This window comes from Ranitomeya variabilis, chromosome 8 (assembly GCF_051348905.1).
Source record: "Ranitomeya variabilis isolate aRanVar5 chromosome 8, aRanVar5.hap1, whole genome shotgun sequence".
Classification (NCBI taxonomy): domain Eukaryota; kingdom Metazoa; phylum Chordata; class Amphibia; order Anura; family Dendrobatidae; genus Ranitomeya; species Ranitomeya variabilis.
The window spans coordinates 164,174,754-164,199,003 of NC_135239.1; the positions used below are offsets into that span (position 1 = coordinate 164,174,754).

Genomic DNA, 24,250 nt, shown 5'->3' on the forward strand with positions numbered 1-24,250 from the left:
GTGATATCTAGGATGTGGGATTTTAGTATTCCCTTTATTTTTTTGAGCTGCGACTTACAGCTGTAATCGCAGCAAGATGTGGCGCAACAAAGTATTAAGTTAAAGGGGCTGAATGATATTGCACGCCCCACTTTTCAGTTTTTGAATTTCCACAAAAATTTAAAATAACTAATAAATTTTGTTCAACTCCATAATTGTGTTCCACTTGTTGTTGATTTTTCACCAAAAACTTACATTTGGTATCTTTATGTTTGAAGCATGATATGTGGGAAAAGGATGAAAAGTTGCAGGGAGCCAAATACTTTCGCAAGGCACATTATATATATACGATTAAATTAAAAAAAATATGGTGTATATACCATATGTGGTGTCCCTGAGGGTCTGTTCGCCACAGAGGTACTGTACCTCAGCGAGTAAGGAGGGGGCACTACCCGGTAACCGCATAATAGCATCCAACACCACTCCAGGCCAGGGGATCTGGGCGGACCCTATTTAGGGAGGGCCCAATCTCAAGCTGGAGGGGGAACTAGGTAGAGGGTGTGGGTGGAGGAAGGAGATAAGGGTAGGAGACCTGAGGTAGAGTGACATTTGGGAGTGGAGTGTTGTTATGGAAACAGGAGTGAGGCAGAGTTAGTTAGTGAGAGGAGAGAAAGAGGAGCTCCAGAGAAAGAAGAGGTCCTAGGGGCCAGGAAAGTGAAGAATCCGCCTGTGGCGCCCGAATCTATGCCGACCGTAGTCGGGTGGAGGGACCAGGTCGCAGTGGGAGGACCGGTCCCATACTAGTGGAGAGACTGTAGGACTCAGCTAGCAAACCGAAGGCTGTGGTGTCTGTATGTGCCACAGCCAAATCTAATCACATTCGCTAAAAAGGCAGCCACATAGGGTCAAGGGGACCAGGAGGACGTCGCCTGACATGACGTGATGGGGTACCCATGACTCCAGACCGCCTTTTTGAACTAAAACACCCCAACACCTCTTATCACCTTTTACTCACCAAGGAGCTGAACCCCCCTATGAGGAAAAACCCAAAAGAATGACATTAGACCAAATTTGGATTAAATGGCCACAGCAGCCTTTTATTAACATAAAATTACAACAAGTCAACAATGTTCCCCTCCCAGGAAGGGGTGGTCCTCGAAGCCACAAATAAGCATTGCAAATAAGCCAAATTATTTAAACCTTTTGGCCTCCAGGCTTAGTCTTGCCCCCAGCCGCTAAGCACCAGCTCAGAGGCAGTTAGTGACACCTGGAGATGAGAAAGAGCAGTAACAACTGGGTTAAACGCCATCGACTTGACTTCCGCCACAATCCATAAATTAAAAGATAATCCCAAAAATACCAAACGTTGCAGTATTTTTTATCACCAGCGGTGAATCAGCTGACAAAAAATTTATCGCAGCTGCTACCCTTTCCGACAGGCATGGAAAACAATTTTTTTTATTCTGGACTTCCTTGCCCCACAACGATAGCGCAACCACAATAGGAAACAAATGAAGGAGCAAACGTCTCCCTGTCCATCCTCGTTCCCTCCAAAAAACGGGCCATTCGGCCAACAACCAACTGCCTTGAAAAAACAATCCAAAACCGCGGTCATCCACAACTGCGATAAACAAATCCAAAACATCTGCATCTACCACCGGCTCGATCCATATAGATTTACCATTGTAATCCTCCAAGAATTTTGACCAAACTGCCAAATCTTCCCGTAGTTCTTTCTTCAATCTTATAAAATGAGACGGAGATTTTACGCCCACGGTTGCCAGAGATAACCTCCTGCAAAATGGCCGGCCCATCGGCATAATCCGGCAAGCGAAATTCAATTTTCCTAGCAAAGATTGCACCTCCCGTAACTTCAACTTTTTTGACTTACATGCTTTCAACACCTCTTCACGTAACGCATTAACTTTTTCGTCTGGCAGTCTACAAACCATTTCTACTGTATTGATTTCAATTCCCAAAAAACTCAGAACAGTAACTGGTCCCATTGTCTTCTCCTCTGCTAACGGAACCCCGAAGTTCTTAGCCACTCATTCCATTGAATGCAATAACAATGAACAATCGGCACTCCCAGCCGAACCTATAAACAGAAAGTCATCCAGATAGTGAATACAGGATGACAAACCCGTTACGTCTTTTACCACCCATTCCAAAAATGTACTAAAGGTTTCAAAGTACGCACAGGACAAAGAGCAACCCATGGGAAGGCAGCGGTCAACGAAAAATCCTCCATTCCAATAACATCCCAATAAATGCATACTATCTGGATGAACCGGTAGCAGCCTAAACGCTGCTTCAATGTCCGTTTTTGCCAGCTGCGCACCTTCCCCGCAAAAACGAATCCAATCCATGGCCGGATCAAAGGAAGTGTAAATCACAGAACCTAACTGAGGATCAATACCGTCGTTCACTGATGACCCTTTTGGAAAAGACAAGTGATGTATTAATCTGAATTTATTGGGTTCCTTCTTGGGGACTACCCCTAACGGAGACACCCTCAAATTATGCATAGGAGGTATTGCGAACGGGTCAGCCATCCTACCAACTTCCTTCTCTAGCTTCTCTGTGACTACCTCGGGGAATTGCCAAGCCGATTTTAAATTCTTCTTAGAAACATTAACTGCCGTCTCAACAAATGGAATTCGAAAACCATCCCTAAAGCCCTCTTCCAGCAAAGCAGCCGCTGCTGCATCCGGGTACCTATTTAGGAATGGCACCTTCCCGTCCAGACGAATTGGAGTCGTTCCTTTTTTCAAGTCCATCACCCCCTTTTTGTCTACTTCCCCTGAAACATTTTGACGATCCATCTGTGCCCCCACATGTTGCACACTCATGCTTGAATTTGCATTTTGCCCCAAATCTACAGGATCCTTCATTAAAAGCGAAACACAGTCCTTTCTGTATAGCCGCTGATTGACCCGACTGACCTGCCCCCCCGGCGCTTCCTGGAAAGGACTGATGCCCGGACCCTATATGCGATGGGACCATCACCCGCATCCAAAGATCTATGTCTTTGTGGTCCCAACGAATGCTAGGCCTAATCGCTTTACGCTGGCGAAATTGTTCGTCGTATCTCAACCAGCCTTGACCCCCATAAACACGATAAGCTTCGCCTATGGCATCCATATAACAAGAAAGGCCCGAGCAATTCTCCGGAGCCTTTTCACCGATCACACTCGCCAAAATGGCAAATGCCTGGAGCCAATTTGCGAAAGTTCTGGGAATCAATCTACATCTCCTTTTTTCTTCATCATCTTTTTTAGAATCATCCTTCCTGAACCTATCTAAATTGAATCTCTCCAAGGGTAACAATGAAAATATCTCAATGTATTCACCTTTCCATATCTTCTCCCTCGTGTCATTTTTTAAATGCACCCCAATGGGCCTTCAAAACACACATACACTTCACCCCGTGCCGCGTCGTCCAAACGCGTCGAGTCCTCCCTTTCTTTCTCGCCTTCCCCTGATTGACTGGCTACAGATATCGAAGCCGAGGGTGCAGTAGCCCCTGACCCTACATTATCGCTCCTTGTGCCTTCTGCCGACAAATCCCTCGAACCCACACTACTACTATCCCCTAATAGACCCCCAAAAACAGGAATCCTCCCAGAATTCCCAATCCACGCGGCAGACGGGGGTGCACCAACTTGCACGCCCCCGGACCCCCACAAGGAAGCCAGATCTCTAAGCCCGTGCATAATCAAACTTAACCCCCCGTTAACCCCCTTGTAAGCATATCCCGACCCCCACCTACAGGCGCCGTTAACAAGGGAGTATATGATAAAAAAGGATTGTTCTCACCTAGCTGCCCAAGCGCTGTGGACCCGGCAGCCGAAAATCCTGAAGCCTGACGCCTTGGATCCTCCTCCACATTCTGACCGTGTTGATCACTGGATACTTCAGACAGCCCGCTGATGTCTCGTGAAGCCCCTAGCCTGGCTGTGGATGTCCCTGTAGCTGGCGCCGCCGTAGTCACTATAACTGAGCCAACCTGAGGCTGCTCATGCTGGGAATTGCTGGTGACCTGAGAGGGCAAAGGGGTGTACGCAGAGCTTCACCCTGGCCTATGCTGCTGCGACGAACCCATCCCTGACGAGCCCTGCTCTGTCCCAGGCAGAGCGCTGCTGACAGGGCCGGCATGCTGCCGCCCGTGGTGTGCTCCCTGCTGAGAGGCCTGATGGTAAGGCCCCCGTCTGCTGCGTCCTCTTGTCATAACGCGCCGACCAGGCTCACCTGAGTTGGTGCGCCCTGCCGCTCCAGGTCCCGACACCCCTCGTGGATCTCTAGAAGAAGGGGAGGCCGACACCTCCCCTTGATGCAGGCTCCGCCGGCTGGACGGATTCCTCCCAGCTCTGCCGCGGGGAACGGCCAACCCACGGCGCGCGCTCACTGCTGGAGGGTCCCCAGAGGGGCTCCTGACACGGTGCCGAGCCCAGGGGTGACTTCAGGGCTCAGGCGCGCCGGAGGCTTGGACCTCCGCCGCCGGCGGCCCTCAGAAGGGACCTGGGTAGATCCTGTCGCCTCTCACTACCTACACATCTGGGAAGCCCTGGGGACATACTTCACCTGTGGGAAGGTACACCATCTAGCTGCCACTCCATCACCCCAGCGGACCCCTAGGAGCGTCGGTCACCCTGACCGAATACCACAGGTGGCGTCACGAACACCAGACAAACTTTACACCTTTAATTGGACGCCCCTCAGAAGGGCCACGGACCGGGTTGGGCCACCGTGACATCCCCAGAACCGAGAGAGATAGACCTGGTACCGAGTACCCCATTGCCCTTAATGTGGGGGCGCTCCACTGAGACAAAAAGATAATAGAGGGTGGAACAGCATGAACCCCCTTCCATCCAGCTGTGTATCTTTGACATTGAGAATTCAATTCCAGTCGAATAAATTTGCCCAACTCTAATAAACAACAAGAATTTGAGAAATGTTCAAAAAACATTAAAACTTGGCAATGAGTAGGATTCTGTATGTTTCCGCATGCTGTGCATGTCACCTTTATGGAGAACAAATCTATTATTTTTTTTATTTGGCATCAGGTATGCGGCAATAGATATAGAGCTCACCCTGACCGAATACCACAGGTGGCGTCACGAACACCAGACAAACTTTACACCTTTAATTGGACGCCCCTCAGAAGGGCCACGGACCGGGTCGGGCCACCGTGACATCCCCAGAACCGAGAGAGATAGACCCGGTACCGAATACCCCATTGCCCTTAACGTGGGGGTGCTCCAAACTTTGGCGTCACGAACAGGATCTACTTAAGCCCGAGAATCGGGTCATGTGTGCCTAAGAACTGTGCCAGAATTGTGATTGGAACTGTGATTTGCTTAAAGACTGTGTATTGCCATTTGCCACCAAAATTCCCGCCAAAACTGCCACCATTATAGCGCCACGAGGAGCGCAGGAGAAGAAGGGCGTGGAGTTGTGGGCGTGAACGAACTGAGAAGCGCGAAGAATAATGGCCGCCCAGTCTAAATATTTCTGTATCTTGAGGACGTGTCCGTCAGCAGCCGAGGTCCGCCTCCTGATTCTCCATGGCGGGCGGAGACCGAAAAACGAAACCATTCTCCAGAAGGAGAAGAAATGGAGTTGGAGATCAGAGGGGACCCTCGGAAAAGAAAGGCCCCGCACAGACCCTCATCACCGGAGGACTACTCCAATATGCCACCGCTGGAGAGCCTGGAATCCTGGGAGCTGTCTATGGAGACCCCGCTGCCTGCACCACCACCAACCCCGGCGCTTTCCCAGGAGGAGTGGAGTGGCACCGAACGAGTCATCCCTAGTGCAGGTACTCGGTGCCGTGGCATCTCGGGGGTCCGCCTTCCTTCCGCACCTGCTCCGTTCACCACCACGACTGCTGGAGCCTCGGCAACCCCGTCACCAGACCCCAGACCACCAGGAGAGCATGACCTTGGGCCCTTTCCCTGGGGAGAATACCTGCGGCATCTAATCGCAGAGTACCAGGGGGAAGTGGAGCGGGAGGCTCGAGGCGAAATGCTGGACGACTCTATACCTAAGTGGGGTGTTGTGGTGAAGTACCAACCGCAAGAGGGGAAAGGTTTCATCCAAGAAATTGGATCCCCAGTGAAAGTCCCTGTTACCCAGGACGAGGTGAAGTCCTGCCTGTGCGGAGACAGCGTGGATCTGGCCTTGAATCCTGGGGAGGCTGTGACCTACCGCCGGTACCAGAAGGGAAATAGCCGGTGGGCCCGGGACTTGCAGAGGTGCACAGCCCTCTTAGCGGTATCCAGGACCCTGGAAGAAGAACTTACCGCTGACGTGGCTCCAGCAGCTCCTGCTGTCACTTGCATCATCCACCGGACCACTCAGACTTTTATTGCCGCGCACGAACTGACCGTGCAGGAAAAACAAACTCATGGAGTGTACCTGGCGCCGGGAGTGAACCTGGATTCGAGTCAGCCTAAGCCACAGAGGGCTACCTGTCAGGTAAAGCCCTGGTGGAGACCGCCAGAATAAACCTCGGAGAACTGAAAAATGTATATAGTTCTTTTAAAACTGTTTGTTTCTTCTTTGCTGCTTTAAAACCCGTAGGGGTTAGTTAGTCCTCTAGAGAGCCATAGATAGATGGTTAATAGACTTTGCACTTAAGGAAAATGTTAAATTATTGTTATAAGATAGCACTTAGTAGGTAGAATACCTGTATGGGTAATTGGTTTTAAAGATAGATAATAACTGTTTTCAATCTGCCTTTTGCACAATGTAAATATGTTCTTGTTTGTAACGGTCAAGTGTCCTCACCTCCCATAAAGGGAAGCACAGTTAAATTAATTTGTTTTATAGCATTTCAAAAATTTTGTATGTCTTTTGCTAACCTGTAATTGCTGTTTTCTTTTCCCAGTCCCGGAGTACTGATTTTAATGGGGGGTGGGGGGGTTGTGCAGTGCCCCAGAGTCCTGGTCGTTGCAGTAATGTCGCTCTTCCACCTGGGGGAGTGATATTACGTCTGATGGTACTAAAGGAGTTCATCTTTCCAGGTATCACAAGTCACACACTACACTTCACACTCCAGTCCACCAGGGGGAGCCTTGCTTCTATCTATTAGGGCACTCCTCACATACGGGTAAAACTGGTGGGTTGGATAGAAAGTTAGTCAGAAGCTGCCTGGGTTTGACCCAGAGAGGACCTGTCAGGCAGGCAGGGGGAAAGGAGGAACATCTGAGCTGCAGACAGAGGGTCCCTGTCAGGGGTGGGATCCTGACAGAGGCCTAGCACGAGATAGAAAGCTACGGAACTGCGCCTGCCCCACGTGCGGCAGTATCCTAAGAAAGGACACGAAGCGAACTGTATTGTAGAGAGTGAGAAACGAAGTCACAGCACAAGGAGATAATACTGGGAGGAGTTCTGCCCCGAGATCGGCAGCCTCCTTCTGAGGCGCGTAGCCGGTGGCCGGAACACCGAGGGAGTAATTGACTCTACGCATTACTTCAGAGACCGGCAGGACAGTCAATTCCAAGTTGGCTGCCTGACCTTAATACCTAAGAAGACACGGTGGCAAATTGTGGGGGTCGGGGCGTCTCTAGGGTCCCTACAAACAAGCCCCAGGCTATCCCAGTCATACGGGTTGTCCTATCCATACCATCTGGGGGACAGAGAGAGAGAGAACATCAGAAACATCCACGAAAGTTGTGAGGACTATCCCGTGGTGCTCAGCAGGGAGGTACTACAACACACAGGCGCTAGTAGGAAGGCTACTGATTTCCACCTGGTTAAGAGAACTCTGGGTGTGCCTTCGGACCAGCCGGACTCTGCCTGCCCTGTGAACGGTACTCTGGACTGTGGACGCTGAAGTCTTCAGTAAAAGGTAAAGAGACTGCAACCTTTGTGTCCTCGTTATTCACTGCGCCTTACATCGTCGACCATCACTACCTACACTTCTGGGAAGCCCTGGGGACATACTTCACCTGTGGGAAGGTACACCATCAAGCTGCCACTCTATCACCCCAGCGGACCCCTAGCAGCGTTGGTCACCCTGACCGAATACCACAGGTGGCGTCACGAACACCAAACTTTACACCTTTAATTGGACGCCCCTCAGAAGGGCCACGGACCGGGTTGGGCCACCGTGACATCCCCAGAACCGAGAGAGATAGACCTGGTACCGAGTACCCCATTGCCCTTAATGTGGGGGCGCTCCACTGAGACAAAAAGATAATAGAGGGTGGAACAGCATGAACCCCCTTCCATCCAGCTGTGTATCTTTGACATTGAGAATTCAATTCCAGTCGAATAAATTTGCCCAACTCTAATAAACAACAAGAATTTGAGAAATGTTCAAAAAACATTAAAACTTGGCAATGAGTAGGATTCTGTATGTTTCCGCATGCTGTGCATGTCACCTTTATGGAGAACAAATCTATTATTTTTTTTATTTGGCATCAGGTATGCGGCAATAGATATAGAGCTCACCCTGACCGAATACCACAGGTGGCGTCACGAACACCAGACAAACTTTACACCTTTAATTGGACGCCCCTCAGAAGGGCCACGGACCGGGTCGGGCCACCGTGACATCCCCAGAACCGAGAGAGATAGACCCGGTACCGAATACCCCATTGCCCTTAACGTGGGGGTGCTCCAAACTTTGGCGTCACGAACAGGATCTACTTAAGCCCGAGAATCGGGTCATGTGTGCCTAAGAACTGTGCCAGAATTGTGATTGGAACTGTGATTTGCTTAAAGACTGTGTATTGCCATTTGCCACCAAAATTCCCGCCAAAACTGCCACCATTATAGCGCCACGAGGAGCGCAGGAGAAGAAGGGCGTGGAGTTGTGGGCGTGAACGAACTGAGAAGCGCGAAGAATAATGGCCGCCCAGTCTAAATATTTCTGTATCTTGAGGACGTGTCCGTCAGCAGCCGAGGTCCGCCTCCTGATTCTCCATGGCGGGCGGAGACCGAAAAACGAAACCATTCTCCAGAAGGAGAAGAAATGGAGTTGGAGATCAGAGGGGACCCTCGGAAAAGAAAGGCCCCGCACAGACCCTCATCACCGGAGGACTACTCCAATATGCCACCGCTGGAGAGCCTGGAATCCTGGGAGCTGTCTATGGAGACCCCGCTGCCTGCACCACCACCAACCCCGGCGCTTTCCCAGGAGGAGTGGAGTGGCACCGAACGAGTCATCCCTAGTGCAGGTACTCGGTGCCGTGGCATCTCGGGGGTCCGCCTTCCTTCCGCACCTGCTCCGTTCACCACCACGACTGCTGGAGCCTCGGCAACCCCGTCACCAGACCCCAGACCACCAGGAGAGCATGACCTTGGGCCCTTTCCCTGGGGAGAATACCTGCGGCATCTAATCGCAGAGTACCAGGGGGAAGTGGAGCGGGAGGCTCGAGGCGAAATGCTGGACGACTCTATACCTAAGTGGGGTGTTGTGGTGAAGTACCAACCGCAAGAGGGGAAAGGTTTCATCCAAGAAATTGGATCCCCAGTGAAAGTCCATGTTACCCGGGACGAGGTGAAGTCCTGCCTGTGCGGAGACAGCGTGGATCTGGCCTTGAATCCTGGGGAGGCTGTGACCTACCGCCGGTACCAGAAGGGAAATAGCCGGTGGGCCCGGGACTTGCAGAGGTGCACAGCCCTCTTAGCGGTATCCAGGACCCTGGAAGAAGAACTTACCGCTGACGTGGCTCCAGCAGCTCCTGCTGTCACTTGCATCATCCACCGGACCACTCAGACTTTTATTGCCGCGCACGAACTGACCGTGCAGGAAAAACAAACTCATGGAGTGTACCTGGCGCCGGGAGTGAACCTGGATTCGAGTCAGCCTAAGCCACAGAGGGCTACCTGTCAGGTAAAGCCCTGGTGGAGACCGCCAGAATAAACCTCGGAGAACTGAAAAATGTATATAGTTCTTTTAAAACTGTTTGTTTCTTCTTTGCTGCTTTAAAACCCGTAGGGGTTAGTTAGTCCTCTAGAGAGCCATAGATAGATGGTTAATAGACTTTGCACTTAAGGAAAATGTTAAATTATTGTTATAAGATAGCACTTAGTAGGTAGAATACCTGTATGGGTAATTGGTTTTAAAGATAGATAATAACTGTTTTCAATCTGCCTTTTGCACAATGTAAATATGTTCTTGTTTGTAACGGTCAAGTGTCCTCACCTCCCATAAAGGGAAGCACAGTTAAATTAATTTGTTTTATAGCATTTCAAAAATTTTGTATGTCTTTTGCTAACCTGTAATTGCTGTTTTCTTTTCCCAGTCCCGGAGTACTGATTTTAATGGGGGGTGGGGGGGTTGTGCAGTGCCCCAGAGTCCTGGTCGTTGCAGTAATGTCGCTCTTCCACCTGGGGGAGTGATATTACGTCTGATGGTACTAAAGGAGTTCATCTTTCCAGGTATCACAAGTCACACACTACACTTCACACTCCAGTCCACCAGGGGGAGCCTTGCTTCTATCTATTAGGGCACTCCTCACATACGGGTAAAACTGGTGGGTTGGATAGAAAGTTAGTCAGAAGCTGCCTGGGTTTGACCCAGAGAGGACCTGTCAGGCAGGCAGGGGGAAAGGAGGAACATCTGAGCTGCAGACAGAGGGTCCCTGTCAGGGGTGGGATCCTGACAGAGGCCTAGCACGAGATAGAAAGCTACGGAACTGCGCCTGCCCCACGTGCGGCAGTATCCTAAGAAAGGACACGAAGCGAACTGTATTGTAGAGAGTGAGAAACGAAGTCACAGCACAAGGAGATAATACTGGGAGGAGTTCTGCCCCGAGATCGGCAGCCTCCTTCTGAGGCGCGTAGCCGGTGGCCGGAACACCGAGGGAGTAATTGACTCTACGCATTACTTCAGAGACCGGCAGGACAGTCAATTCCAAGTTGGCTGCCTGACCTTAATACCTAAGAAGACACGGTGGCAAATTGTGGGGGTCGGGGCGTCTCTAGGGTCCCTACAAACAAGCCCCAGGCTATCCCAGTCATACGGGTTGTCCTATCCATACCATCTGGGGGACAGAGAGAGAGAGAACATCAGAAACATCCACGAAAGTTGTGAGGACTATCCCGTGGTGCTCAGCAGGGAGGTACTACAACACACAGGCGCTAGTAGGAAGGCTACTGATTTCCACCTGGTTAAGAGAACTCTGGATGTGCCTTCGGACCAGCCGGACTCTGCCTGCCCTGTGAACGGTACTCTGGACTGTGGACGCTGAAGTCTTCAGTAAAAGGTAAAGAGACTGCAACCTTTGTGTCCTCGTTATTCACTGCGCCTTACATCGTCGACCATCACTACCTACACTTCTGGGAAGCCCTGGGGACATACTTCACCTGTGGGAAGGTACACCATCTAGCTGCCACTCCATCACCCCAGCGGACCCCTAGCAGCGTTGGTCACCCTGACCGAATACCACAGGTGGCGTCTCGAACACCAAACTTTACACCTTTAATTGGACGCCCCTCAGAAGGGCCACGGACCGGGTCGGGCCACCGTGACATCCCCAGAACCGAGAGAGATAGACCCGGTACCGAGGACCCCATTGCCCTTAACGTGGGGGCGCTCCACTGAGACAAAAAGATAATAGAGGGTGGAACAGCATGAACCCCCTTCCATCCAGCTGTGTATCTTTGACATTGAGAATTCAATTCCAGTCGAATAAATTTGCCCAACTCTAATAAACAACAAGAATTTGAGAAATGTACAAAAAACATTAAAACTTGGCAATGAGTAGGATTCTGTATGTTTCCGCATGCTGTGCATGTCACCTTTATGGAGAACAAATCTATTATTTTTTTTATTTGGCATCAGGTATGCGGCAATAGATATAGAGCTGGCAGTGTAGGGCAGCCTGGCGCAGCTGAAACCTTTCTCCATCGCTCCGTCTAGAAGCTAGTTAGCTACGATAGTTAGATTGCTTATTTTAGAATCTTGCTGAAGCAATTCCAAATTAAAGTTAGCTCTCGTTTTTTGCTTTTTTTTCTCATTGTTATAGTTGGCGTTTAATAATAGATATGTATAATTAATGATTGTTCTACCATTTCCTTACTTCTCAGTATATTGCGAGCCAATGGAAAAAAAACAAAACAATATGCAACTGTTAGTCATAAAGTCTCGGAACAGTAACAACAATCCTACATTATATTCTAATGTGCTTTCCGAGGGATATAACAATATCAGGCTGCTAAGCTGCCAGGCAGCTGTACACAATCTCTGACAATCCCTGGAACTATTTGTAGTCCGTTCTGTGCCCCCAATCCTGCCTGAGAGCGAGATCTAGATGTTTTATACCAATCTCCTGAAGCATCCAGTCCCAGGGGTACTAATCCATTGTGTAAACCTAGCATGATGAATAATCCCTGTAAGGAACTTTTGTAGAGGAGCCAAATGTTTGACCTGGGCTGTATTACTGACCGATGATCACCAATGGCAGACGAGGTAACAATACAAGATGCTGTGCTGAGAGTATATAGGTTATGGGTCTAGAGCTGTCTGTCACTATCACTACCAAAAGTGACTTCACTTGGTGGCTCTAGTCTCTCCACGCTGAGTATTCTTACAATTTGTACTGACAGTGCACTCTGCTGCCTGCTTGTTACTTCTGATCAGAGCTGGCGAGTGAGCGCACTGTCACTGTGCATCTAATTTTTTTTCCTTACTCAAAAAGGTGTCTTTATTTTGCCAAGTCATTTTTTATCATAGGGATTCAGTAAAAGTGCGGCACTGTTAGCTTTTGATAGCCTCTGCGTTGCTCTGCTTATTGCTGGCTCCAGAAAGGGTTAACTGAGAATCGATAAATGACCTAACTCTGACAATCCAATAGGAAAGTTTCCTATTTTTTTTTTTACCTCTTCTCAGCTGATTTATGACCACAACAAAGTTGAATATGCAGGAAACAAAGACCCCCAAAAAAGATAAACAGTGCAACATATTTAATAAAATTTCAAAAATGAATTTTAGCCCCAAATATATGCATTTAAGTAAACAAAAAAATTCCCAAAGGTGGACAACCCCTTTAACTTTTGTTGTGTATTCATTTTATAGGACATAAGTGGAGCCATGAATTTCTGGAAGCTACTTATATTCCTCTTGGTAGTAAAAAGTCATGCTTGTCTATTCATTTTTAGTAGCAGCTCAGGGAAATGAGGTCATGGAGCTTCAAGCAAAGAGAATAATGCTGGACTCTCAGCATTAAAGGGGTTGGTGACTTTATTTTAACAGATGTATTGGGGACATAATTTTGTGGCACTTGCTTATATCTAAGTATTACAGGTCCTCCTTCTGTACTTGTCCTCACAGACGGCTGTAAAGTCCACATAACGCTCGCTGATGGAGGAGCATGTGACCAGCTTTCCCCTGTGAGATGTTCTACAATTGGAGGAGCCTGGCGGACTGGTCTGGTCACATGACCCTCTATCAGCAGCCATATTGTGGGCAGGAGAGCTGAGGAAGGCAGCACTAGCAAGTGCAGAAGGAGAGCATGTAATGCTTATATACTAGTAAGTGCCACACAATTGTGCCACCAGCTCATTTGCAAAACTGTAGATAAAGTGGCCAACCCCTTTAATAATTAGTAAAATTACAAAATTCCCTCTTCTGCCACATACTGATCTTTCTATAAGGTTGTTGGAGGTATATATATTTTCAATCTCCTGTGTCCAGCTGCAAATATCTAAAAAATACTGGGGATCTGGATGATGGAGACCCCTTGGTGGAGACCCCTGTTCTGTCTGTAATTACCAGTGTAACAAATATATGAAACCTATTCTCACATCTCCGATCAGCGTCACTCCATTGTCTGCAGTCACCTGGCAGCAAAATCAGAGGGCGTGAAGTGATCGCTGCAGCCAGTCAGCAGCTTTTGTTCGTCTGCAGCCATCATTTTTTATCCAAACAAGAAGAAACATCTATTTTCCCAGTGGTCGGCACTCATAGCAAGTGAGCATTTCTGCTACACACAGGTGATCTGATCATCGCGTGTGTGTAGCAGAGGCGATCAGACAACTGCAGCTTCTAGTCTCCCATGGAGACTATTGAAGCAAGTAAAAAAAAAGTTTTAAAAAATTAAAAAAAATCTAAAAGTTCAAATCACAACCTATTTGTTATCGCCATGTTCAGAATCGCCCGATCTATCAATATAAAAAAAGAATTAATCCGATTGCTAAACGACATAACGAGAAAAAAAATTGAAAGCGTCATTGAAAGCATTATACTGCCTCTGTACAAATCCCTAGTTAGACTGCACATGGAGTACTGTGTCCAGTTTTGGGCACCGGTGCTCAAGAAGGATATAATGGAACTAGAGAGAGTACAAAGGAGGGCAACAAAATTAATAAAGGGGATGGGAGAACTACAATACCCAGATAGATTAGTGAAATTAGGATTATTTAGTCTAGAAAAAAGACGACTGAGGGGCGATCTAATAACCATGCATAAGTATATAAGGGGACAATACAAATATCTCGCTGAGGATCTGTTTATACCAAGGAAGGTGACGGGCACAAGGGGGCATTCTTTGCGTCTGGAGGAGAGAAGGTTTTTCCACCAAAATAGAAGAGGATTCTTTACTGTTAGGGCAGTGAGAATCTGGAATTGCTTGCCTGAGGAGGTGGTGATGGCGAACTCAGTTGAGGGGTTCAAGAGAGGCCTGGATGTCTTCCTGGAGCAGAACAATATTGTATCATACAATTATTAGGTTCTGTAGAAGGACGTAGATCTGGGGATTTATTATGATGGAATATAGGCTGAACTGGATGGACAAATGTCTTTTTTCGGCCTTACTATGTAACTATGTAAGAACTACATTTTTTTGGTCACCGCTACATTGCAATAAAATGCAATAGTATCAATAAAAACGTTGGCTCGGCACGCAATAAATAAGCCCTCACCCAACCTGAGATCGCGAAAAATGGAGATTCTACAGGTCTCGGAAAATGGCAACTTTTTTTTTTTACCAAAGTGTGGATTTTTTTCACCACTTACCGTATACACTCGAGTATAAGCCGAGATTTTCAGCCCATTTTTTGGGGCTGAAAGTGCACCTCTCGGCTTATACTTGAGTCATACCCAGGGGTCGGCAGGGGATGGGGAGCGGGGGCTGTCTAATTATACTCACCTGCTCCTGGCTCGGTCCTTGCAGGTCCCTGGTTCTCCCGGCGCCGCTTCTTCCTGTACTGAGCGGTCACATGGTACCGCTCATTACAGTAATGAATATGGACCCGACTCCACTCCCATAGGGGTGGAGCTGCATATTCATTACTGTAATGAGCGGTAACGGTGAACGCTCAGTACAGGAAGAAGCTGCGGCGCCGGAGAACCAGGGACCACGCCAGGAGCAGGTGAGTATAATAGGGAGGGGGAGCACTGCGCGATATTCACCTCTACTCATTCCAGGCGCCGCTCCGTCTTCTGCAGTGACGCTCAGGTCAGAGGGCGCGATGACGTGGTTAGTGTGCGCCCTCTGCATGAACGTCAGTGCAGAAGACGCTGAAGATGGAGCGGCGCCGGAACGAAGTCAGGTAAATGCTGAAAGTGCCGGGGGCCTGAGCGACGAGAGGTGAGTATGTGATTTTTTTTATCGCAGCAACAGCAAATGGGGCAAATATCTGTATGGAGCATCTTATGGGGCAATATTCAATGTTTGTGCAGCATTGTATGGGGCAAGTGTGTCTGTATGGAGCATCTTATGGGGCCATAATCAACGTTTGTGCAGCATTATATGGGGCAAATATCTTTATGAAGCATCTTATGGGGCCATAATCCATGTTTGTGCAGCATTATATGGGGCAAGTGTCTGTATGGAGCATCTTATGGGGCCATAATTAACGTTTGTGCAGCACTATATGGGGCAAATATCTCTATGGAGCATCTTATGGGGCCATAATCAGCATTTGTAGAGCATTATATGGGGTAAATATCTCTATGGAGCATCTTATGGGGCCATAATCAACATTTGTGCAGCATTGTATGGGACAAATGTCTGTATGGAGCATCTTATGGGGCCATTATTAACATTTATGCAGGATTATATGGGGCGTATTTTGTATGGAGCATCTTATGGGGCCCATCATGAACTGTATGGAGCATCATATGGGGCTCCTGATTCAATATGGATATTCAAAAACACTTAACCTACTGATGTCTCAATTAATTTTACTTTTATTGGTATCTATTTTTACTTTTGAAATTTACCGGTAGCTGCTGCATTTCCCACCCTAGGCTTATACTTGAGTCATTAAGTTTTCCCAGTTTTTTGTGGCAAAATTAGGGGGGTCGGCTTATACTCGGGTCGGCTTATACTAGAGTATATACGGTAAATAAAAAATAACCTAGACATGTTTGGTGTCTATGAACTTGTAATGACCTGGAGGATCATGTTGGCAGGTCAGTTTTAGCATTTAGTGAACATGGTAGAAAAATAAACTGTGGAATTGCACTTTTTTTGCGATTTCACCACAATTGGATTTTTTCCCCCCATTTTCCGGTACACAATATGTTAAAACCAATAGTGTTGTTCAAAAGTACAACTTGCCCCTCTAAAAACAAGCCCTCACATGGCCATATTGGCTGAAAAATAAAAAAAAGTTATGGCTCTGAGAAGAAGGGGAGCAAAAAACCAAAATGCAAAAACGAAAATACCTCCAGTCATGAAGGGGTTAAAGACAAAATATGCTTAAAGATGTTGTCCACTACCCCGATAACCCCCTTTTAAAATAACAATAACACCTACCCACACCCTGCACAGGTGCTGCTCCAGCTCTGTTGGTGCCAGGTCTCCCAGAGCTCTGCAGCCGATCAGCTGCCATTATTACTACTTCCACTTGCTTGAGGTTTGTTCATGGGAGGTGAGAGCGCAGCAGCCACTGATTGTCTGCAGGGCTCAGGTGGCATAACAATGTCAGGTGAGCCCTGGGAAACCAGAGCCGACAACACTGGACTGATGCTAGTGAACAAGGTGAGTATATGTTATTTTACGGGGGAAAATACTTATTTTAAAAAGTGAATGTTCAGGGGTTTTCCCAATATTAGAATCCCTTTTCAGCTCCATATGCTCTCTACTCTCATTTTTAAGTCATATTCACACGATCAGTATTTGGTCAATATTTTCCATCAGTATTTGTAAGCCAAAACTAGGAGTGGGTGAATAATACAGAAGTGGTGACGTGTTTCTGTTCTACAATTCCTGGTTTTGGCTTACAAATACTGATGTAAAATACTGACCAAATACTGAATGTGTGAGCATGGACATGGAGAGATAATGTTACAGTCCCTTGAAAGTAGCTCTCAATAGGTGACGGGCCCCAGAGGACCAAGTGAGCCCGAGCATCTGTCTGACGCAGCGCATGTCTGTGTGCACTTTTGACTGATGCTGTAATCTATAATGCAGAACCTGCTCAGATTTAAAGAAACACAACATACTACATTTACTAACCAGCAGCAAATTCACAAAAAGTATGGGAATGCATGGGGATTTTTAGGCAGCAACCGTAATGAGCAAAAGAAGGGAGCATCTGTGATTGTTATTTGGAGAAGATAGTGCAGGTTTATTAAGATCAAACCCCTTCATTTCCATGAGATTTACCTTTAAGAGGGGAGATCAACTACGAAATTAAAATACCTAGAATGTTTTATGATGATAAAATAAGTGGAATTCATGTTACAGATCCCATTCCAAACCTGCTTGGTTTCCTCGCCAGTCTCTTGTTTAGCATGTACTGCCTGTAGTGGTTATTACACTGGCCAATAACTGACTGCAGAGGTTACATGTTCATACTGATGGAACAGGAGGTACAGAGACCAGCTGGGCATTTCCTGTCCAGATGGAATGTGTCTGCTGCAGCCAATGGCATGTTGGTCACTACTCAGCCAGTGATTGGCTGCAGGAGTCACATGCCCATGTATACCAAACAGGAAGTACAGAGACCGGTGGGGACCTAGGAAGAACTGGAGCAGAAGTCTTGGGTGGGAGATAGGTAAGGTGCATGTTACATTTTTAATTATCTTCATGAAGAGCAGACTCACCAAAACCTTGTCTGATGACAAATGCACTCGCAGGGTGCAGCAGGTCCCCGATAATAAATGATAAATGCTAAAGCAGCACAGGTGCAAGCTACTGATGAGAGCAACCACCCACTCGCCCAAATATTAGCGGGGTTGGCTGCCTAGTAGCAAAAATGCACACAGGTAATGTTTGCATAAGACACTATTCACACAGATAAATGTGATGCACAGTGTCTGAAGAACCTATTGATCACGCCCATAGTATTAGCAGCACTATATATATAACACACAAGGAACAACATAAAGGGGCCCTGCCGCACCCTGCAAAAAGATGATAAAAAGTGCAAAAAAGAAGAAAAATTAAATAATGTATATAATACATTAGATGAGGTATTAGTTACAATTTTGGCCAAAATGGATAAGCCTGCAACCCAACGTCAAGGGTCCTCATCAACTTGCAAGTCCTACTCTAATATCAAAAACAGCTAACATAGAAAAACTCAAAAAAACTACATGAATAGCAGACTCACCAAAACCTTGTCAAATGACAAATGCACTCGCAGGGTGCAGCAGGCCCCCGATAATAAATGCTAAAGCAGCACAGGTGCAAGCTACTGTCTTATGCAAGCCTGGTTGCTCTCATCAGTAGCTTGCACCTGTGCTGCTTTAGCATTTATTATTGGGGGCCTGCTGCACCCTGCGAGTGCATTTGTCATTTGACAAGGTTTTGGTGAGTAGGACTTGCAAGTTGATGAGGACCCTTGACGTTGGGTTGCAAGCTTATCCATTTTGGCCAAAATTGTAACTAATACCTCATCTTATGTATTATATACATTATTTAATTTTTCATCTTTTTTGCACTTTTTATCATCTTTTTGCAGTGTGCGGCAGGGCCCCTTTATGTTGTTCCTTGTGTGTTGCATGAATATATATAGTGCTGGACGGCCCGCCTGCTAATACTATGGGCGTGATCAATAGGTTGTCCAGACACTGTGCATCACATTTATCTGTGTGAATAGTGTCTTATGCAAACCATACCTGTGTGCATTTTTGCTACTAGGCGGCCAACCCCTCTAATGTTTGGGCGAGTGGGTGGTTGCTCTCATCACCTGTGCTGCTTTAGCATTTATTATCGGGGGCCTGCTGCACCCTGCGAGTGTATTTGTCATCTGACAAGGTTTTGGTGAGTCTGCTCTTCATGTAGTTTTTTAGAGTTTTTCTATGTTAGCTACATTTTTAATTATCTTACCATATTCTGGGTGTTTTTTTTATTTCAGTGGCTGCACAACCTCTTTAAATCTGCATCAATATCTGTCAGACTTAAGGTGAGATATGCTATGAAATAATTTGCTCATACGGTATCATGATGTTATGAATATGACCTTTTTTACCTTTTTTTTAATTTATTGTTTTACAGTATTTTATACTAGTCGTGGTACAATTGATCATTCCTTGTATATCGTATAAAATAACATTATGACCTGCACGAAAATATGAAATACTGACATCAATTGACAGAAAATTTGTGCAGAATTGACATATGGAAATTAATGGGACGTGATTGAGGAGATGAGTTTACCGCAGAATATGTAGGAAATCAAATGAGCACAAAGGTACTTGATTACTAAATATATTCATCATAATATATCACCCCTGGGAAGAAGCAGAAGAGATGATGAAGTGAAGAAAAAAAGTACAAAATAAACAGTATGAAAAAAATAAAGCAGCCAATGATAAGAATATAGAAGTGAATGGGGAAAGATGAGAGGATGTTATACGCTCGTTCAGTCTGCTAGGATCCAATTTATATAAATAATCAATGAATTAATGAATTATTAATTAAACTAATATTAAAGGTTGATAACACCTCTGACAACCATAAACAGATTTGACTAGAGGGAAAATGATTAAGGATGATGTGCTCAGGTGGAAGAGACGGGCACGAGCTGAAGTCAGCGATGCAAGGAGACAGAAGGAAGGGGGGAGAAGATTATGTTTTTTGGCGGAAGAACAGTTGTATTGGTAGAACTGCTAAATAAACTTTCTCAGTAATGTATAAAATGCGTTTTTTTGGGTTTTTTTTACCTGTCAACTGAGACGGCAGCCAACGTGAAACTACTGGCATACATGGACAGGTATATGGAGAAGTGAACAGCTTTGCAGAGGAATGCCCCAAATAACCATCCATCCAAGGTGTAGATAGTCGCTTGAAACGGCACACACAGTAGTATGAAGCATAAGTCAGCCACCCCCAGGTTTAGAATGAAGAGGTTTGTGGTGTTGTACTTGGTCTGGCCATTTCTTAGCAGTACAACCAAAACTAAACCATTCCCCACTGTGCCCAGAGCAAATATCAAGGAGAAGACGACGGGCACAATGATTCCCCCAGGGGGCAGTTCGGATGAGACTGATCCATTCCATGCCTGAGACATTGCTGTGAATCATTCACCTCCCTGCGGAGAAGCAGAAACAGAAGAAGAACAAAATTCAAGTTTATTAAATTACAATGTTCATTGCAATATTTTATCTTATAAATGATTAATACAAATTATCTATCTATTATATAACTATCTATTATCTATCTATCTAGTGCCTATCTATTATCTATCATCTATCTATCTATCTATCTATTATCTATCTATCTATTATCTATCTACCTATCTAATCTAGTGTCTATTATCTATCTATCTATCTATCTATCTATAGTGTCTATCTATTATCTATCTATCTATTATCTATCTACTATCTATTATCTATCTATCTACAGTATCTATCTATTATCTATCTATCTATCTACAGTGTATATCTATCTCATATCTATTATCTCTCATATCTATCGATCTCTTATCTATGTATTATTTATCTATCTATCTATCTATCATCTATCTATCTATCTATCTATCTATCTATCTATCTATCTATCTATTGTGTCTATCTATTATCTATCTATCTATTATCTATCTATCTACAGTATCTATCTATTATCTATCTATCTATCTATCTATCTATCTATCTATCTACAGTGTATATCTATCTCATATCTATTATCTATCTCATATCTATCGATCTCTTATCTATTTATTATTTATCTATCTATCTATCTATCTACAGTGTCTATCTATCTATTATCTATCTATCTACTATCTATCTATCTACAGTGTCTATCTATTATCTATCTAATATCTATTATCTATCTACAATATCTATCTATTATCTATCTACAATATCTATCTATTATCTATCTATCTCTCTACAGTATATATCTAGCTCATATCTATTATCTATCTCATATCTATCGATCTATTATCTATTTATCTATCTATCTATCTATCTATCTATCTATCTATCTATCTATCTATCTATCTATCTACAGTATCTAGAGAAAGAAAATTAGAGCAGCACAAAGAAAGAGTCCGGGTGCAGAGCCCCCCAGGCAAATACCAAACCTCAATTATAAAAATACAGAAAAATTGGAGGCAGCACACCGTTTGTAGTGAAGAGGAGCTATTTAATCAGCCCAGAAAGCGACGTTTCGGTCCCAACAGGAACCTTTCTCAAGCAGTGAACATGTGAAAGTGCAAAGTATATAAAGAGTATGCATAATTATAATCATTTGCATTAATCATCATTGTGAGAGCATGTATTCACATTATAATTGACATGCATAAAGTGCAGACAGTGCTACAAGAATTATTCATCACATAAAGTGCAGTGCATAAATATAGATAGAGAAGGCATTGAAAAATATGCATTTAGACATCAATTGGTAATGATAAAACAGGTGTAAAACCTTGTTAATCACATCCATGACTTGTCCCACTCTCTTAGGTAAAGGCAAAAACATGGCATGGCGACATTTCGGCTCACACTGTGCCTTTTTGAAAAAGGCTCAGTGTGAGCCAAAACGTCGCCATGCCATGTGAATCTGAATAAAATCCACCTTTTTTCATCTAAACTCTATGGAGTGCTGCTTTCCTTTTTTCTCTTTATCTGGACTGGGGCAAGTATTGGATGCTTTGCTGACGAAGCTTGTGCACCCACTTATTGCTATTGTGCTGTTCCATTTTTTTCTCTATCTATTTATCCATCTATGTACACTATCTGTCTCTACTACAGTTGAGGCAAAAAATGACATATTTTATGAAAATAATTATAAAAATGAAAATAATTAGGCACACAATAATATATTTTTAGACATTATATATTAGTATTTTTTCTATATCTGCTCTAACTTCTTCATCCAAGCTGTTACCATACATACAAAAATAACCAGTTGTATTCGAGCCGACGTTTTACTGTTTGAGACACTGCACATGACTCACTAGATCTATCTATATGTCTAGGGACAGCAACATATAAAACACTGCAATATCATCATACTTTGCACCAAAAGCCAAACTCAGCTCTGCTGTACTGACAAATTCATCGCTAACTGAATGCACGTCTACAGGTAAGACCAATGACCACTTCATTCAGTAGTGCATTAATACCACCAATCAGACAACTATCTCTACATATAGATGTATAGTTTAATGTGACTATCACACACAAATGAGTAATGATTTAAATAGCTGTATTACCGTACATTGTAAAGGAATCCAACACAAAAGACAACAGTTGAAACATTTTATAGCTTAAAGTAATAACATAATTGAATAACATTGCATTATACAGCTGTGCTAGATAAGTGTTGGCCACATGTATTCCCTAGGAGCAGGTAGAAATACTTTGTAGAAATACTTGTTTACTTAAACAGAGAGCATATAGATTCATACACAATATATATACATATATATGTATCACGTTCTTGATATGGTGCTAATTTATGAGTATGTCAGTAGAGCATATCCTCGCATGATGCAGACATGTGTGCCCCTGTATTCCTCCTGGATAATTCAATCTGCACATAGTCACCTGCATACAGGCGCAATATCCACATCAGCGAACCTGTGTGGAAGAATTCCTGACTCTCTAGTGGCCATGAAGCCCTGAACATATGCTTTGTGGCTACTGAGTGCTCCATTGTCTATAATGTGCAAATAAAAGCTTTTCCCCTTCTTACCTTCTGTCTAAGCTGCTGTACTTGTTTCATCTCCCTCTTTCTCTATCGAGCCTTCTCTTCTGCTCCCTCCTCCTCTCACACTCGTTCCATCCCTCCCTCTTTCACAGTCCCTTTCCCCCTCTTCTTTTTTTCACACAAGCTGTCTTAATGTATTCAGACTGTCTCGTTCAATCATTGTGTCTCAATTGTATGACTACTTGTTTAATAGACTCTGCAGTGTTACATAGATTCGAACTTGGCGTAGGCTATCCTTATGTAATTATGTTTGTAGCATGGAAATTTGATTCTCTTTGGTCTTGTTTAATTGACGTCAATAAGCAATTAAAATTCTATCTTCTCGCTCCGGTCTTTTGTGTCCCACATTTGGCTGTTTCTTCTTGTTTATACCATAAACATTCAAGGTAAAACATATTGAGAACAAACAAAGTTATTCCCATGGTATCGAAAAGGAAAAGATTGGTGCCATGTTCGGTGCCAACTCATGGGCTGGCTGACGTCTAACCATCTCCCGGAGTCTGTAAGGCTACACCTACATTAATGCTCTACAATGAGCATTGTTATGTTCAGACACCTTAAATCGCTACTCAGACATGCCCCTATATGCTTGTATTCAGCCTAATTGCGCAAATAGTGTCCAAGAAATAAAATTTGGTCCCTGCTTGACCTCCTTTCTTGAAGTGGTAGACTAGGCTATTACCTACAAAAAATAGCAAAAGTTTGTTAGTGATAAGTATCCCTGGAAACTTCCAAGATAGTCTGTGTATGGTTTGGGTGATGTGCCCGGAGTATGCATTGGTCTGGCTTCCAGGTCAAATATCTCTAAATGGTCCAAAAGGGAATGTTCTCCAGCACCAAATGAAAGTAGTTAAAACTTAGCCTTTAATCATATAGGATAAAATTAATTGGCAGAATGAGCGCATAATAAAAACCAAAACCCATATTGCTAACGCGTTTCGGGTAGAAAAACCTTTACTAATAGCTAATTAAGAGTTTTACTACCTGAAACGCATAAGCATTATGGTTTTTTTAATAGGTGCACATGCTGCCAATTTTATTATCCTATATGAATAAAGGCTAAGTTTTAACTACTTTCCTTTGGTGCTGGAGAACATCTCCATTTGGACCATTTAGACTAATGCTATTGTGTCTTTAAAGATATCATACAATGCCAACAAGCAGAGCCCAAGCTTTCATCTTGTTGACTTTATTTGCCTCATTAA

At 44.9% G+C, this 24,250-nt stretch overlaps 1 protein-coding gene across 1 annotated transcript in view; it reads right to left on the reverse strand.

The window, feature by feature from the left end:
• GALR3 (galanin receptor 3) overlaps positions 1 to 23,117 on the reverse strand; it is a 113,731-nt gene extending 90,614 nt beyond the window's left edge. Inside the window, exons 1-2 of the mRNA XM_077278377.1 lie at positions 23,031 to 23,117; positions 20,054 to 20,421 (exon numbers count right to left, since the gene is read on the reverse strand). Of these exons, the coding sequence (XP_077134492.1) occupies positions 20,054 to 20,400 (347 nt within the window). The 5' untranslated portion in view covers positions 20,401 to 20,421; positions 23,031 to 23,117. The remainder of the gene's footprint in view (positions 1 to 20,053; positions 20,422 to 23,030) is intronic.
• Between the last annotated feature and the right edge of the window lie 1,133 nt (positions 23,118 to 24,250).